The sequence below is a fragment of the Colletotrichum siamense genome (assembly GCF_013390195.1).
Source record: "Colletotrichum siamense strain Cg363 chromosome Unknown KSG_Cg363_contig09, whole genome shotgun sequence".
Classification (NCBI taxonomy): domain Eukaryota; kingdom Fungi; phylum Ascomycota; class Sordariomycetes; order Glomerellales; family Glomerellaceae; genus Colletotrichum; species Colletotrichum siamense.
Genome location: NW_023501022.1, coordinates 3311807 through 3327720, shown reverse-complemented (window position 1 = coordinate 3327720; position 15914 = coordinate 3311807). Strand labels below are relative to the sequence as shown.

Here is a 15914-nt window from a genome sequence, read left to right as displayed (position 1 = left end):
GCGGATAGTCAGCACAGTGTGGCATTGCAACAGCATAAGATGTCTCACCTGGTTATGCCGTTAGTTAAAGAACCACCAAAAGGCGCCCGTTAGCGCCGGTACGACGATGATGATACAAGTTGCCACAAGGACTTTGGTGTCGTAGTCATCCCCGCGGGTCTGCGCTTGTTCCAAGCCCCAGGCGCCTTCCGCGTCTGCATCCGCTTCCAACGAGTCGGTGGAGCCCAGAAGAGTGTCAGTCTCGGCGATGTTGTCGGCCAAGGCGGAGAGCCGAGATGAGGGCTTGGAAGGATGTAAATGCATGCTGCTAAGCGTGTCTCGCTACAGAGAATATAAATGCGGTGTAGTTGCCGTAGGTTATGGTATGTAACTCACCAACAGTTCGTGTTGCTGTAAATATTGAAGCCGGAAATGTTGAAGAGGAAGGCCTAAAACAACTGATGACCGCCGGACGAAGTGCTCAAATACTTTGTAGAGGTGTTGGTTGTTGGAAGTTAGTTCAGTATACCTCCACAATGACCCTGCGCCATGCCATCTTATCAGATTGATTTGGCTGCTTGGCGAAGGCCTTCTTGCCGATTAGTGACTAAAGATCATGTAAGTCATCCTTGGCGGCCGACGCGGTCTACCTGCCGGTGTTGGAACAGTACAATAGACCTTGTCGTGGGCCGACTTTCCGAGCCGGTTGGGTCTTTTCTCTGCCTCGGAGCTCCAGAAGTCCGAGTAAACCCGATGTTGAGGCCTCGTGTTGTTCCCGCGCCAATGACAAGAGCGCGGCGAAGTCGTAGAAAGTTCGATGTCTCTTTGGCCGTCTGCATTTCCATGCCAACGATACGTGCCTCTTTGGAGCGTCATTCCTGCTGTTGCGGCGTTTGATCATGCCAGCGATATCGGCGAAGGATCGAGAATATCGTCAACATTGTCGATCAAAGGGCCTCGAAAGCGCTCGAGGGACCCACGCTGAAGGGCTTCGTTGCATGAGCATAAAAACGTCGATATTTCCTCGGCATTTTGTGTGTGCGATTCTGTCTCGACAACAGCACAGCAAGCGACTTTTCTTCCAACCACACTCTTCTCACATCACCATGCGCTTCGTCGCCACTGTCACCGTGGTCGCCACCTCAACTCCTTGAGTGTGGCCAGCAGTAAATTCGCCAGCCTCATTGCTGCCCCAAAAACCAAGTTGTGGAATAGACTGCCGACGTCGACAAGAGGACAGACCCGTGGTACGCTCCTGTGAGCATGTCCCTTTTACCCCTAGTCTCTGCAGCCAAACGCCGCCAGTACAATCGTAAAAAGCACGAAATCGCCGAGTTCAGGTTCACGATTGTATTTTGTCATCAATGGATCATAATTCGTACGTAGGTCTGAGATGCATTTGCCACTGTCCAACATTATATCACGTAAAGATGGTTTGAGCTATAGCGAGAAGTAAGGGATCCCTTCCAGACATAGCAATTATCTAAAATAGAAATATAATTTTGACTTGTTAAGCGACGCGAATATCTGAGGAACCAAAGATTATGCGAAGATCCTCTGGTGTTATTTTCATGTTGCTTCTAGACCTGACTGAACTAGACACTTTGGATGCTTAAGCATCTCCAGCGAAACTGTTAACTACCAGACCGACAACTTGCTAAGCCGCCGCTGCCGTCCTTTATTACTGCCTGCGCTGCCCTTCCTCCCCACGCTATCTTTCTTACCTCCGCTCTTTGTAATTAGTACTTTCCTTGCCCTTTTAAAATTACGTCGACCAGGACGTCCTTATCCATTACACTAAGTTATCCTTAACTCACCTTACTCACTCTGCTTGCGTATCTAATGCCACCTTAGGGCGGCAGGTCTCCTAGACGCACCTGAATGTCAGAGTAGCGCTCCTGGATCAACGGACTGTCTCCGTCTGTCTCTTGTCAACCATCGTACTAAACGTTTCCGGTAGCGCGAAGGAATGAGGGGTCGCGGATAACCCCGGTATCTCCCTCCCGCGGGAACGCAACAAACCCGCTGTGGAGATCCCGTCTCACTCACCAGCACATCCCAGCAGTATCCCAGGTTTGCCAGTTTCGTTGGCAATGCTAGGTAATCCAAACGCGGGGTTGGTCTGGAGTCCCCAGATGCCAAGATCCAGGACATCTTGGTTAACACTGAACGAGCAAGGCTATGCGGAGTTCAGATTGCTTTGCTCTGGCGCAAGTTGCACAGATATAAGAGTGAGACCCTTATCATGGAGGGGGAATTGTGAGGTGTTGGGAAGACACAGCTCTTTAGTGTCACTGACAACTTTTTTCCATTACTCCCAGATTTCTCATGGTCATGGCTTCCAATGGAGGGCTCAACGACAGTGGCATCGGCAAAGATGTCGTCAGATGTGATGAGATTGAACGCTCGTCTGCTGACAAGTCGGAGCCGAATCGGCAGTTCTCTCCAGAAGAGATCCAGGGTCGATTCGACCTCCTTCGCGACTTGAGCAACGCCGAGATGGAGCAGTTGAACAAGAGCGTGGTGAAGAAAGTTGACTGGCGCATGATGCCGACCATCACATTGAGTAAGGCGTTTTGATCAGCCTCATATCTGAATCCGTTTACTAATGGAACCTCTGTAGTGTTTCTCATGAGGCAAGTATAATGATCCGATATCGACATTCGAGAGGGAGCAACTGTGCTTTGAAGACCGACTAACACAGACTCTAGTTACCTCGACAGGATCAACGTCTCTAATGCGAGATTGGCCGGAATGCAGGAAGATCTGCATATGTCAGATACCATGTGGAATTTGGGGATTTCCACCTTCTACATCGGCTATCTCATTGGCCAATTGCCAGGCAACTTGTGGCTGGCCAAGTCCAATCCCAGATGGTTTCTCCCCTCAATCATGCTCTTGTGGGGATCAGCAACGATCTGCACACCAGCTCTGAAGAAGTGAGCCAATCCCTGGAGATCAGCATCATTGCAGTTGAACATTTGCTGACTCTCTGAACAGCGGCGCAAGTTTCGCTGCCCTTCGCTTCCTCACAGGGTTGTGCGAAGCCCCGTTTTTCCCGGGCATTACACTTCGTAAGTGTTTCCCCTCAGGGTTGAGGAATCTGAAGGAAGTTAACAGTGTTAGTGACGTCGTCTTGGTACAACAAGCACGAAAGCCCCATGCGCATGGCCGTCTGGCATGCGGGAAACACCATCTCCAACATCATCTCAGGCTTTCTCGCAGCAGGAATCCTCACCACAATGGACGGAGTTAGAAATCTCCATTCATGGCAATGGTTCTTTCTCATTGAGGGCATTGCGACATTTGTAATAGGCTTGTCAGCTTTCTTTCTTCTGCCCGACTGGCCGCAAACCACCCGCTTCCTCACGCCCGCTGAGCGAGAGATGGCACAATATAGGATTTTGTGCTCCAACGGCGGCCAAGAAGAGACCGTAGGTGGAACCTGGGATGGTCTGAAGGATGCGGTCAGAGATCCGTTTACTTGGATCTTCTGCCTCATGCACTTTGCTCTCGTCACAGCACAGTCTTTCAAGGACTTCTTCCCATCTGTAAGTCTTGCATCATCACCTTAAGGATGAAGAAACACTGACTAGAAGGACGCAGATAGTAAAGACCTTCGACTTTGGCGAGTTGACAACATACCTCATCCAAGCACCTCCCTACGCGTTCTCCTTCATATTCGCCTGCGTTTGCGCCTGGTCTTCGGGTCGCAACCAAGAGTCTTTCTGGCACGTCGTCCTGCCAATCATCGGCAGCGCTGTCGGCATCTCTGTCCTCATATCGACAATGAACATTGGCGCCCGCTACTTTGGCCTGTTCTTACTCATCTCGGGTACCTACAACGGTCTCAACCTGCAACTTTCTTGGGAGACGTCCGTCGTACCCGCTCCGAGAAGCAAGAAGGCCGCGCTGATTGCCATTGCAAACTGCATCAGCCAAACGAGCCACTGGTTCAGCCCGTACTTTTGGCCGCGCTCGCAGGAGCCTTTTTACCGCCTCGGGGGTGGCTTAGTGCTGGTCGGCTGTCTCTTAGTCGTCACCTCGGCCGGGCTGGCAAAGTGGCGCGCGATCAAGCTGAACAAGAAGCTGGACGAGGCCGAGGGGTATTCTGAGCATTCTGGGGTTGAGAGAGGTTGGCGATATGTTTACTGAGCCATAGCATTAGGAGAGGGTGGGATGATGCAACGATGCAACGATGCAACAATTGCATTTGTATCAAAATCCCCACGGGACTAGAGAAACAGCCAACAGAGAAGAGAGGTTCGGTCATAGTAACACTAAATGGATGGATGTGCACGTGTCAAGTAATCAATTCCATTAATATCGATCACGAGAGAGTGCACAGAAAGCCGTCTGTGTTGTGAGCGTGTATTCCTAAAGCGGCGGCGACTTACACGTGGGGTTAATAGTAAGTATGGACCCGACGTCTCTATACAGCGATTTACAGCGAGGCGAATAGAACAGGCGAAGAAGATATAAATGTCAGAATCTAACAGGAGAGAGAGAATCAAATCAACTAAGATTTAGTGGGCAGATTGGCAAAAATGCAAAAAGAAACTCCTCGACGGGGAATTGAACCCCGGTCCCCGGCGAATCGTGTAAGTGACAAGCCGATATCCTCACCACTAGACTATCGAGGATTTGCTGATATCCAACCACGCGCAAAACACACTCATGACCCCTAGCGCAAACACAACCGCCAACCTTCGCCATGTCTTCTCGAATTGCCGTCGCAATTCTTCTTTATTTAATTTAATTCTGGAGGGTTGATCAATTTCTTGCTCCTCAGTAGTGAAGATTCGTTCTAAGTCAGCGTTTTTAGATGTTCAAACACTCTATTCGCAATTATGGGGCTTCGGTTTGCGCCTTGTTGGTCATCTATGTTCGTCCATCATCATGTACAATCTCGGGAAATATCAACAATTCGCAGTCTAGTCGCAAAATAAGGCCGGTTTTTGTTCAAGCTTCTTCCTCATCCCTCGGCTTCTCTCGCGCACCTTCAATGACCTTGGCCTCCTCCACCTCCAGCCCGGTCTTGGTCTCCGTGTGAGTCTGCCGCAGCTCAATCTGCCTGATAAAAAATGTCGAAATGAAGCCAACGCCCGACGCGACGCAGAAGAAGATCCACATCTTGCTGATGCTGTCCGTCACGGCCGTCCTCACGACATCCTGCTGCGCGCCCGAGAGCGTCTCAAACAACCCGTGCGCAGCAATCGTCGACCCGCTGCCGATCTTGGCCGCCACGTCCTCCGGGATGCCCGCGCCGACGAGCGACGCCGCGTGCCGGCCCATGACGCCCTGGAAGATGACCTGGCCGACGACGACGCCGATGCCGAGCGCGATGTGCCGCACGAACGCGAACGTCGCGGTCCCGACGGCGAGGTCCTGCTGCCGCACGAGCGCTTGCAGGGCGATCAGCAGCGCCTGCAGGTTCGGCGCGATGCCGAGCGCGGCGACGATCTGGAAGAGCACGAGCTTCGGCCAGTCGCGCCGCGAGGGCAAGGTGATGAAGAGCCCGAAGGAGAGCGTCGTGAGCGCCATAGCCACGCGGATGATCTCGTTGTACCGGCCCGTCTTCTTGATCGTGACGCCCACGGCGATGGTGCAGAATGCGAGCGGGAGTGCCGTGGCGAGAAGCCATACGCCGGACTGTATCGGGCTGGCCCCGAGGACGGTCTGGAAGTATAGCGGGAGGAAGAACGCTATCGCTGCGAAGCCGACGCCGTGGCAGAAGCAGGCGACATAGCAGAACACGACTGAGACTTCGCTGAAGAGCGACCGCGGCATTAGGGGGTACTTTGCCAGGAACTTCTCCACCAGCGCAAAGACGCCGAAGCCAAGGCAGCCGAAGACGATGAGGCAGATGACCGTCGGGCTGCCCCAGGGGTTCCTCAGCCCGCCGAACTGCAGCCCCAGCAGGAGCATCAACGTCGCTCCCGTGAATGTAATGGACCCGAGCCAGTCAATGGCCATCAGCCCCTTCACGAGCGGCGTCTTGGGCGTATGGATCTTGAGGAAGAAGACGAGGATGAGCAGCGAGACCCCCGAGATGGGGAGGTTTATCCAGAAACACCACGTCCACGAGATGTTCTCCGTCAGCCCACCCCCGATCAGCGGCCCAATCCCGCTCGCTAGACCCCACACTGCGCCGATCATGCCGAAGTACGCCCCGCGCTCCCGCGGGCTGAAGAGGTCGCCGATGGTGATGTTCACCAGCGCCATCAGCCCGCCGCCGCCGAGCCCCTGCACCGCGCGCCCGGCGACGAGCATCGTCAGCGTGCCCGCGAGCGCGCCCACCAGGCTCCCGACCATGAAGACGACGTTGGCGATGATGAGGATCGGCTTGCGCCCGAAGATGTCGCTGACCTTGCCCCAGAAGGGGACGGAGGCGGCGTTGGCGAGGAGGTACGCGGCGCCGATCCACGCGAAGCCCGAGTCAGAGGCGCTGACGGCGCTGGATATCGTCGGCAGGGCGGTCGTGATGATGACGGCGTCGAGGGCGGCGAGGAACACGGCCATGCAGAGCGCTAGCATGAGAATCGTTGTCTGGGCCTTGCTGCGCGCCGGCGCCGGCTTGGTTACGGTGGCTTCGTCCGCGGTGGTGATGCTGCCTTCTTCGCCGTGGTCGTCGGTGCTGCTCCTCCTTTTCCGCTGCCCAATACTTCCTTCCTGCTCTCCCCCATCTCGGCTTCGAGGGAGCGGTCTATCGTCTGAGGGGGGGTTGTCGACTTCGCCTGCCATGGTGAGCAACGAGAGACCTTGTCGAGTTGGGAGCACGGCATGCTGTCCCTTCTCTGAGCAACCACGCGGGACAGGACTGATATACTTACTACCTTGGCCGTACCTCTCCCCTCCCCGCCCTCCCTTTGGAAGAATTACCAAGAATAGGAAGGCAACACATCACACAGCGGCCGCCGTTAACCATGGGTGTTTTTTGCAAGGGGTGGGTATCAACGAGCTGCGGCGCAGAAGTAAGGCACAGTTCGAAATCCACAATACAGCCTAAAGGTACATCCAACCGTCTAAGTCGACATCGCCTCTTCTCGGGACCGTCTCCGATGAAGAGATCATCTTAACCCCAGCACCCTCAGACTCGCGGACGTTTCTCTCTCTTCGGTACGACCCCGCCAGAACGATGCTGCCAATTCGTAGTGATAGTAATCAGTCGCAGGGGGTGTGTTGTTGGAGGTCATCTCTCTCGGCCTCTGGCATGTGGCAGATGTGGCTGCACCGCGTGTCGTGTGTACGGTTCACGGCGCATATGCGGGAGGAGGAGCCACATTTTCCGCCCCCCTTCTTGGCCGAGCTGTGCCGCATGCACCGCAGATTTGGGGGGAGAGGGGAGGCTCACGGGATCCGGGGGTTGTGGTTGGTCGGTGTACGAGCGCAACACGACCCCGGGACGGCCCTCTCTTCCCTGCCCTGCTGCCCCCCAGTCCCCACGCCTCTCCGTTGCGTCTGCTTTGGGGGCGGGCCAATTAGTCGACCATCCTTGTTATCGACGACATGGGTTTCCCAATCCTGGACGGGATGTCTAAGTGGACGACGACGACCGGGATGTAGAGATTCGGATTGTGCTGCCGAAAACCAGCCAACAGGGAGTGAGTGGGTGATGCAAGCAAGCAGGTTGACGAATGTGCACACCGGTATGGGGGACAATGCTCATTAGTGACAAAGGGACTTTCGTATTGAATGGAACCCAGAGACAGAATTGGAAAGATGTTCCTGCCAATCGGGCCCGAGATTGGCGCACGCCGTTTTCGTGGGCTGATAGGACCCCTGTTCCAACGCCGTTTAAAAAAGAGATCCAACGTCAGCTCCGAGCCAACGGCATGAGCAAATCGCTTGGCAGCTAAGTAAGCGGAAGGAAGGGAGGGAGAGAAGAAAAGACTGAGCTACGCCTCTCTGGAAAAGTTCCATCATACGGTCTCACACCCTGGCGCAACGTTGGACGAGGAAGGGGAGGAGGGGGTGATATGACGCCCACTCCGATCGCGTCACAGGAGCACAGCGCAAGTGAGTAAGCAAGCTGCAAGGAACGGCGATAGAAGAGACGCCAGTCATATCTTGAGAAAGCAATGAGATGGACGAGGTGGGAGAGGAAACGGAGCACAACCTAAGTGTGGTCATTCCCAGCTTTGGAGAAGGCTGAGCTCTGCGTTTCTGATAGGCACGATCATGCGGATTGCCGACTTCAGGGCCTCAAATGAATGTCCAGTAACGAATGGCCTCGAGTTCCCTTCGCCGCAGGACGCGACGGAGGGCTGAAAAGGCCGCGCCATGCGTAACGGAGGCGATGCGATGTCGTGGGACCGCAGACAGACGCCGTCATCGTTTCGAGGTTTGTGTGGTGACATGGCATTTACCCGGCGCAGTGGGCGAACCACCAAGAAGAGGCTGTTGTGGCGCACAATGCTCTTTCGTCTATTATGTCTGCATTCAGATTTCTCCCCGTCCTTCTGGAATGTTTAGTCTTGGAGTGTGGGAGAGAGAAGGGGGCTTGAAGGCGTCCATGAATTCATCTACATGGAACCTCCTCGTATTCGTGCCCTCGAGTTTCGCCTGCTGCGACGATCTAGTCGTTGACGTGCGCCATGTGGTGCTCGTGGCACTGGGTTACACGCCACATTTCTTCCTCGGGCCTAGGCGCGTGCGGTCCTCGTGGTGTTCCTGTCCTACCGGCTTTAATAACGACGGGGCGAAGAGGAATGAATCAAAACGTTTCACACTTTGTTTCTCCTCTGCTGAGCACACGCCGTGCCGCGCTGAGCGTTAGCACAATAGAGGCTGACCATGATGTAGGAAGAGTAGCCATGAGTTTTTGAACCTCACGTAGGCAGGATAATACCAAGACATATGGGTTCTCCTTCACCATTGTCTATCCATGAATGAGCTGAATAAGACAAACAACGTTGTATATTCGTAATAAATAAAATCGAAATAATTCGCAAAGCGCGCCCACGAGGCAAGCCTGGGCGATAGCGCAGTAGCATTGTCGCCAGCATTTGCCTCGGTTCAACACGCAGTCCCAGCGATGGCGCAGCGGCACTTTCGCGGCCGAGTTGGCGAAGATCTCGAAAGACGGCGTATCTAAACACGTATGGGGTATCATCGAAAATGCAAAAACCAAAACCAGAAAACCAAACATGGAGGACATCTCCTCGTCTTCCCCTTCGTATGCTTTCCTCCCCTCCCCTCCCCTTCTTTTTTTTTTGTTTCCCATGAGACGGACCGAAAAGAGCGATAGCGCAGCAGCATTGTCGCCGGTCAAGAAGTTTCTTCGTCTCCAGTCCAATACGCCATTTCCCAGCGATGGCGTAGAAGCACTGTCGCCGTCGAGGATAATCCAGCCTCGTTTCCCGTCGCTTTGTTTGTATCGCCGTTGCGAAGGGGTGAACTCGCGCCCGATCCTCGGATGAAAAGCGGATCCAAACATTAGATGGGTGATATATAGTGTAAGTGTATTGAGCAGAACGAGCAATAAGATGGGTCGAAATATTAAGTATGTTGGGCAAGGTTGAACTGCCGAGAATATATGGGCGCCTTGGTTGCTTGTCGAGTGTGGTTCACGGCAGTGTGTTGAATCTAGAGGTCGTCAGGTAGCGCGGACCTCATGCGAACCTGGCGCATACCGCTGGAAGCATCTACGCTTCCTGACGCTGGCCAAAGAGCTTGCCGAGACCGCGCTCCCGAGCCTCACGTCTCGCGGCGCCGTCCTGGATCTCGCTGGAGGAGTCGGAAGAGATCTTGTTCGCGGGCGGGTTGCCAAAGATCTTCAACAGGACCAACATGGCGAAGCTGCTGACGATGCTGGCGCATAGGATGCCGATCATGGCGTAGTTGCTGCGGCGGTACTGGTAGCGCCCCTTGGCGGCGTCCTCTGGCCAGCCCGTGTACAATGCGTACGTCGTGACGATGCTTCCCAGGTTTCCGAGGCCCGACACCAGGGCGGAGGCCGCGGCGACGCCGACTTCGCCGTGGCGGCGCTGGAAGATCTCGTTTGTCCAGGTCATGCAGTTTGGGACGGTCGGGCCGAGACCGAAGCCGACCATCAGGAGGCCGCCGTAGCGGGCCCAGCCGTTGTCGAGAGCGAAGGTGACCATCAGAAGTCCGGCGATCTGAATGCACACGGCGGCTGAGAAGATGAAGGGCCTGTGGCGGTGGAAGCGGTCGGAGATTGGCATGATGAGGAGAATCGCGATCAAGTCCATCTTCTTCATGTTAGCTTATGTATAATGGACTGCGAAAGGTAATACATACGATCCAGATGGGAGCAAAGAGCAAGCTGACTTCGATGCTGGATGCTGTGGGCACGATCGAGCGGATGATGACGGATCCATAGAGCTGAGTGCCGATACCGACGCCGACGACTCCAAAGTACATCATGGTCAACGGCCAGAGACGCCAGTCGATCAGAACTCTGAAGAGATCTCCGACAGTCCACGGCCTCGGGTGGTACACCCGGCGAAGCTCAGAGTAGTGGACGATGGCATCGTGGCCGGACAGAGCCTCTGGCGTGGGTGGGATCCACTTCAACCACTTTGAGCGCTCCCGCTTCTGGCCTGGAGGCAGAGGGCGGTCAGGGAGCCACCAAAGCAGGGAGAAGCCAAGAACAATGGCAACGAGGCCGTAGATGAGGAACATCCAGCGGAAACCGACGAGACCACCCATGCCGTCCATGAGCTGAAAGCCTGCAGAAACGAGACCGACCACAGCAGCCGAAAGCTGGGCAGCGGTGAAGTACATGCCGATTCTCTTGCCAGTGCGAGACGGCGGGTAGAATAAGGTCAGATAATAGGACATACCGGGCCACATGCCAGCAATGACGACGCCGAGCAGGAACCGGAGGAGCCTGATTCCGTTAGTCTCTGGAGTTTGAGGGTTATCACAATACATACTTGACACTCCACGCGCTCTGAACGGCGGCGAAGCAGGTTCCGACGATGCCAGTCGCGATGACGATACGGGCCATCCATACTCTAGGGTTCAGTCTGGCCATGACCAGGTTCGAGGGGCAGTCAAAGATGACATATGCCACGTAGAACAGAGCCAGAGCGGTGGAGGTATCCTTGGCGGTGAGTCCCAGAACCGACATCAAATCATGCCCTTGAGCTGAGTTCATCGTCTGCGCAATGCCGATATTGGACCTGATGGCTGAGCATAGAAAGTAGAGCGACCAGAAGGCTGCGCGTGTTAACGAAAGTGTGTTGCCAAGATTGCGCAGAGACTTTTACCTGGGATGATGCGAAGGTCAAGCTTCCTGGACATTGGTCAGCATTGTTGTCGACGGCGAGGCAACTTGACCTGGTGAACACCAACCTGTAGACCTTCTCGACCGTCTCGGCGTCGTACTCCTCGTGCTCCTCCTGGTTCGAAGGGCCGGCCAACGGTCCCGTGGTGGACGCCGCAGCGCTGAACTCATTGGGAGTCTTGTTGTCGTAGGCGTCGCGCGCCTCGTCATCGTACTCGTGAGCCATACTCGACTACGGAGCAATGGAAGTGCGTGCAACGAGTCTTTTCTGGCCACTTTTTTGATGCTTGATGTCGAAATGATACCAATGAGCTCGATCGCAGCGGTTTCTGAGGCGTGCTTCTGGGAAACGCAGGGGTTGCACGAGGGGCAGGACGTTCGGCGACTGGAGTGTAGAGGAGGAGTTGAGGTTGGGTGGGCGGATATCACAGGCATTTAAGATCTTTTTTGCGCCGAGACCCTTGGAGACTCACCGGCGCTGATAGTGGACACCTCCAAGACAGCTACCAGAGCTCTTTTTTCTTCAGGTGGCCCTGGGAGAGATGCACTAGCAGATCTGGGACTGGCAAGATCGAAAAAGGGAACGATTTCTCAAGCTAGAGGGGCTGTTTGGGACCGTTGGTCGGTACACCGGCCGTTCTCGCCCAACAGAATGTGCCGCTCCACTGCGGTAGGATTGGATGTACCTGAGACTTTTTTTCTTGCGCGGTGGGATCGTCGGTGGATGCTTCGGCGCTGCCCACATTTCCGAGCCTCAGCAAGCTCCGGACTCGGTCACTAGGGTGAGCCCAGGTGTGACGCCGTCCGACCGGGCTAGAGAAGGTGCAAGATTGAGAGAGCCCGTTCATAGAGCCTTCAGTGTGTCCTACTAAAGTTGAATTGCATTAGCCGCCATAACTATCATCGTGTGACTAGCGATGGTAGGAGGAGGGGCGCTCTGGTTTCGGCTTTCTTCGGCCACGAGGATTCGAGAGTGAAGGGCCCATTGCGGAAATAGTTCACAAAATCGAGAGATCTCGAAAGGAAGCAGGTCTTAATTGCAAAGATGAGATTTTGCACCTGTGTAACCAGAAGAGAGCGCAGCCGGGTAGTGATGACATACCGGTCTTGAAGATCAGCTCCAATTACAATTGAGCGTAAATTGGTGGGGTAAATATCATAGGGCACGGCTTGCGCCTATCTGACGTCGCAGGCTGGAGTCGCGGTGTAGGAAACACCCCTCAATCACAGATAAGCTATTCAACCGATTATAATTCTTGTCGTTGAGTCTTCTTTTTGATTTCCGATACCAACTATTAGATGCTTGTTCATGGGGACCATAAGGCATCCACAAGTATGCCTCAGGAGCTGAAGACAGCAGTCATTTCCTTGTCCTTCTCCTCACTCCCGAACCCCACTTTCGGTCTCATATCACCGCCGCTCTCACATTCTCTCCTTGTTTACCCTTGGCTGATAATGGTGACTACCAGCTCCTCACATCCAGTCAATCAACATCATCATGCAGTCGAGCCTACGTGGAAATATCTCAATTTTCGGTACCATTTCACAGTCTGAGTCAAGTGGATGATATCCTAGGACTTGCAGGCTTCGCGATGCTTTGGAAGCCGTCTTGCCATCCGCCAACGTCAGCAGTCTATCTTACTCCGCAGGACTTTATACTCGTTAAAAAGGATCAACTACTCGGTGGCCACACCGAAGCCTCGAGGAACAGCCTATCACGTTGGAACTAGATTAGGAATTTGGCGGGGTAGTCACCCTCCTTGATCCATCGCATTATCCCTATCCCTCAACCTAGTCATCGGTCAAGGCAAGCAAGAGGCATCCTATTCGGTCAGTCACCGATAGGGGACGTAGGATACGGGCGGCCCAAGTCTTTGGTTCGCGGCCGGTCTAGACGGCAAGGGTCTCCGCACAACGTCCACACCATGGAGAAGTCCAGGAGGGGCATAAGGCAGTGATGCCTGATTTTGGCGAGCTACGAGCTCAAGTCGAGCCCAGGAGCCTATAACGCAAGTGCGAGCTGGAGCGCCAGAGAGAATGTAAACAAACCTACGTGTAAGCGGGTTCACAACAGGTCCAATAGGCTGGTGACAGCAGTCAAGGCCCACGTGCCTGCTGTGACATATCACCTGTCCTCTGTGAGGGTGATACGAGTTCACTTCTGCACATCATTCTGCCAAGAACAACGAAGCTGCCTATGTTCGACGAGATCTCGAAATGGACACTCACAGGCCGGTACTGACGAGGAGCTCGACCGGTCCCCAGTTTCCGGTGAGAAGCCCCTTGTCGCTTTGCAGGCCTCATCCAGGCAACTCAGCCAACATCGTTGGCCCCCAAAAGCTGGCTCTTACGACGGCCTCAACGCGGCTGTGAATGTAGACTTGAGTGTCGGTCCCGCTTTAGTGCGGCTCAGTCTTGAGCATTACCAATGGAACTTTGGCGTTTGGCCATGGGATCTCACAGGATTTCAGAGTAAGCAGACCAGGTGAGTGATTCGGCCTCGATCAGCTCTGGGCAAAGACTAACTGGATTCCGACACAACAGTAGGTCGGGAATTCACAACTGTACCAGCAACTCACCCGAGGCAGTCACGAGACTTTCCATTTTGAACAGGAGTAGACAGGGATTATGTCTGAAGGCTGGCTGGCAGCCTTGAGGCCTACAGGCTACGGCCAACAATACGTTGCCCTGTGAGTCAGACTCGCATTCTCTTGTCTGCCAACGTGCCCAAGATGGGTAAGGGTTTCGGAGAGGGAACGGACGAGTCACCTTGCGTTGCCGCCTGATTTTGCTGTCGAACAACATAAAAGACTAAAAAGGTTTGAAGAACCCCGAGCAGCATGGCATCCTGAGCTAAGAGCCCAAAGCAATATTTGCAGTGCAACATACATATCCGCACTCGATCGCGCCCTGTACTACCATGTAAGTGAGTGGGTTCCCTCACATGCTTGACAACGGAGCATCGCTGCGCTTCTGCCTCGCAACCCGCAATCCGGAGGAGTCATCCTGCCCAAAGTGGGTCGTGGTCCGTCCTCTCCGTGCCTCTCTGTGGCTGGGTGGCAATCTTGGACAAGGGTCACGTGGCGTCTGCTGGCTTATTAATGCAGGCAGGCTGTGGCTGATGCGCGCCGCAGCTGTCAGCTCTTTCGCTCTGCCGCCAGAATTTTCAGGCCAAACTAACTTTTCTGCCTTCCTTAGCATCGGAGCTCTCTCTCACCCATCAATCCAAGCTACGAAAGCCGACGCGCGTGTCATCGCAAAGTACGCAAAGTACGACCCTAATATCCTGAGCGCTGCCATATCGCGCCTTCCTGTTCCTTTCTTCCATCATCTTCTACCCTTTGCGTCTTTATTGCAGATTTCCTGCCGAGGACTCCCGGGAAGTCGCGACCTTCTCTTCGTCACCAAACCGCCCCCCGGTCACGACCTACCTTTTTTCCCCCGACCATCGAACCGCATTCTTCTAGACAACAACCCCCAGACATCAGTCAAGCTGGACATCGCAGCGCGCTTCCCGCTCAATATGTCCGTCGTCTACGAGCCTAGAAACTTCATGCACGACGGGTCATACCCTCCCATCGGAGACCCCGACCACGACCACAATGACCCGACAGCGCAGTACCAGGCGTCCGACGTCCCGGAGCTTGCCTCCTACAACCCCACAACGTCGATGCTGGGAGACGACCGCTCTCTAATGCCTGATGGCCTTGGCGACACTACCATCGATGTTCCAGATGCCACGCGACTCGATCTCTCCGCGCCGCCGAGTCTCGCCTCGCTCCCTTCGAACTTGCCTCCCGCTATGCCTGACCCGCTGCCCTCTAACAACACCGTCGTCACACCCCACAAGGACGAGGCCGAGGCGTCAACCCCATCATCGAGGGTCAAGTGCATACCAAAGCCCGAGCGCGAGGTCACCAAGCAGGCAGATGGCAAGTTCTATTGCACGTTCCCGGGATGTACGGAGGAGACCCAGGTCTTCACCCGGAAGTGCGAATGGAGGTAAGTCTGAATCGGCCCCGGCCCCCATACCTTGAGAGCTCCGCTAACATACTTTGAACTGCAGCAAGCACATGGACAAGCACGAGCGACCCTACCGATGCGCCGCCGAAGGCTGCGAAAAGCTGCCTGGATTCACTTACTCCGGAGGCCTCCTGCGTCACGAGCGCGAAGTACACGGCAAGCATGGCGGACCCAAGAATACTGTCAACTGCCCCCACCCGAATTGCAAACGTCATACTGGCAAAGGCTTCTCAAGACAAGAGAACTTGAATGAACATTTGCGCCGGGTACATACCAGTGATGGTTCCAGCACCGTTCAGGACGACGTGCAGACTGGCAGCGACGGCGACAGCGAGAAGGGTCTCATGGGTAGCCTCGTCAACATGGGTGGCAGTAACAAGCGCAAGCGCTCGCGCAAGAGCTCGGATGCTGGCTTTGAGGAGCTGCGCGAGGAGATCAAGCGCGTGCGCATGGAGAACGAGGATCTGCGCCAGCAGCTCGAGAGACACAACCAGCACAGCTTCGCCATGATGTCGCAAATTGCGGAACTGCAAGAGGCGCTGCGCACGAATCTCGACGCCGCTGGGCTCACTGCTCCCACTGCCACGATGTTGTAGGGCCCTCATCTGGCCCTGGGAGCAGCGACGACTTCGCCTCAACCCACGCCTCCGCCCGCGCC

At 54.9% G+C, this 15914-nt stretch overlaps 5 protein-coding genes across 5 annotated transcripts; 2 read left to right on the top strand and 3 right to left on the bottom strand.

Annotated features, from left to right (window-relative positions):
- Nucleotides 1-60: 60 nt before the first annotated feature.
- On the bottom strand, nucleotides 61-303 carry CGCS363_v013588 (uncharacterized protein; the record flags this gene model as incomplete). The annotated part of the gene is made up of 1 exon (XM_036645437.1): nucleotides 61-303. The coding sequence occupies one exon, from the start codon at nucleotides 301-303 to the stop codon at nucleotides 61-63; it is 243 nt and encodes an 80-aa protein (XP_036489596.1).
- Nucleotides 304-2313: 2010 nt separating this feature from the next.
- On the top strand, nucleotides 2314-4134 carry CGCS363_v013587 (putative transporter; the record flags this gene model as incomplete). The annotated part of the gene is made up of 5 exons (XM_036645436.1): nucleotides 2314-2545; nucleotides 2684-2918; nucleotides 2980-3053; nucleotides 3106-3530; nucleotides 3586-4134. 5 exons carry the CDS (start codon nucleotides 2314-2316, stop codon nucleotides 4132-4134), a joined length of 1515 nt encoding a protein of 504 aa, XP_036489592.1.
- An 807-nt stretch (nucleotides 4135-4941) lies between these two features.
- dotC-2 (Efflux pump dotC) lies at nucleotides 4942-6723 on the bottom strand (the record flags this gene model as incomplete). Its single annotated transcript, XM_036645435.1, has 1 exon — nucleotides 4942-6723. The coding sequence occupies one exon, from the start codon at nucleotides 6721-6723 to the stop codon at nucleotides 4942-4944; it is 1782 nt and encodes a 593-aa protein (XP_036489593.1).
- Nucleotides 6724-9626: 2903 nt separating this feature from the next.
- Nucleotides 9627-11459, bottom strand: vht1 (Vitamin H transporter 1; the record flags this gene model as incomplete). The annotated part of the gene is made up of 5 exons (XM_036645434.1): nucleotides 9627-10193; nucleotides 10243-10834; nucleotides 10881-11166; nucleotides 11217-11242; nucleotides 11302-11459. 5 exons carry the CDS (start codon nucleotides 11457-11459, stop codon nucleotides 9627-9629), a joined length of 1629 nt encoding a protein of 542 aa, XP_036489594.1.
- Nucleotides 11460-14756: 3297 nt separating this feature from the next.
- On the top strand, nucleotides 14757-15852 carry ACE2 (Cell wall transcription factor ACE2; the record flags this gene model as incomplete). The annotated part of the gene is made up of 2 exons (XM_036645433.1): nucleotides 14757-15235; nucleotides 15300-15852. 2 exons carry the CDS (start codon nucleotides 14757-14759, stop codon nucleotides 15850-15852), a joined length of 1032 nt encoding a protein of 343 aa, XP_036489036.1.
- Between the last annotated feature and the right edge of the window lie 62 nt (nucleotides 15853-15914).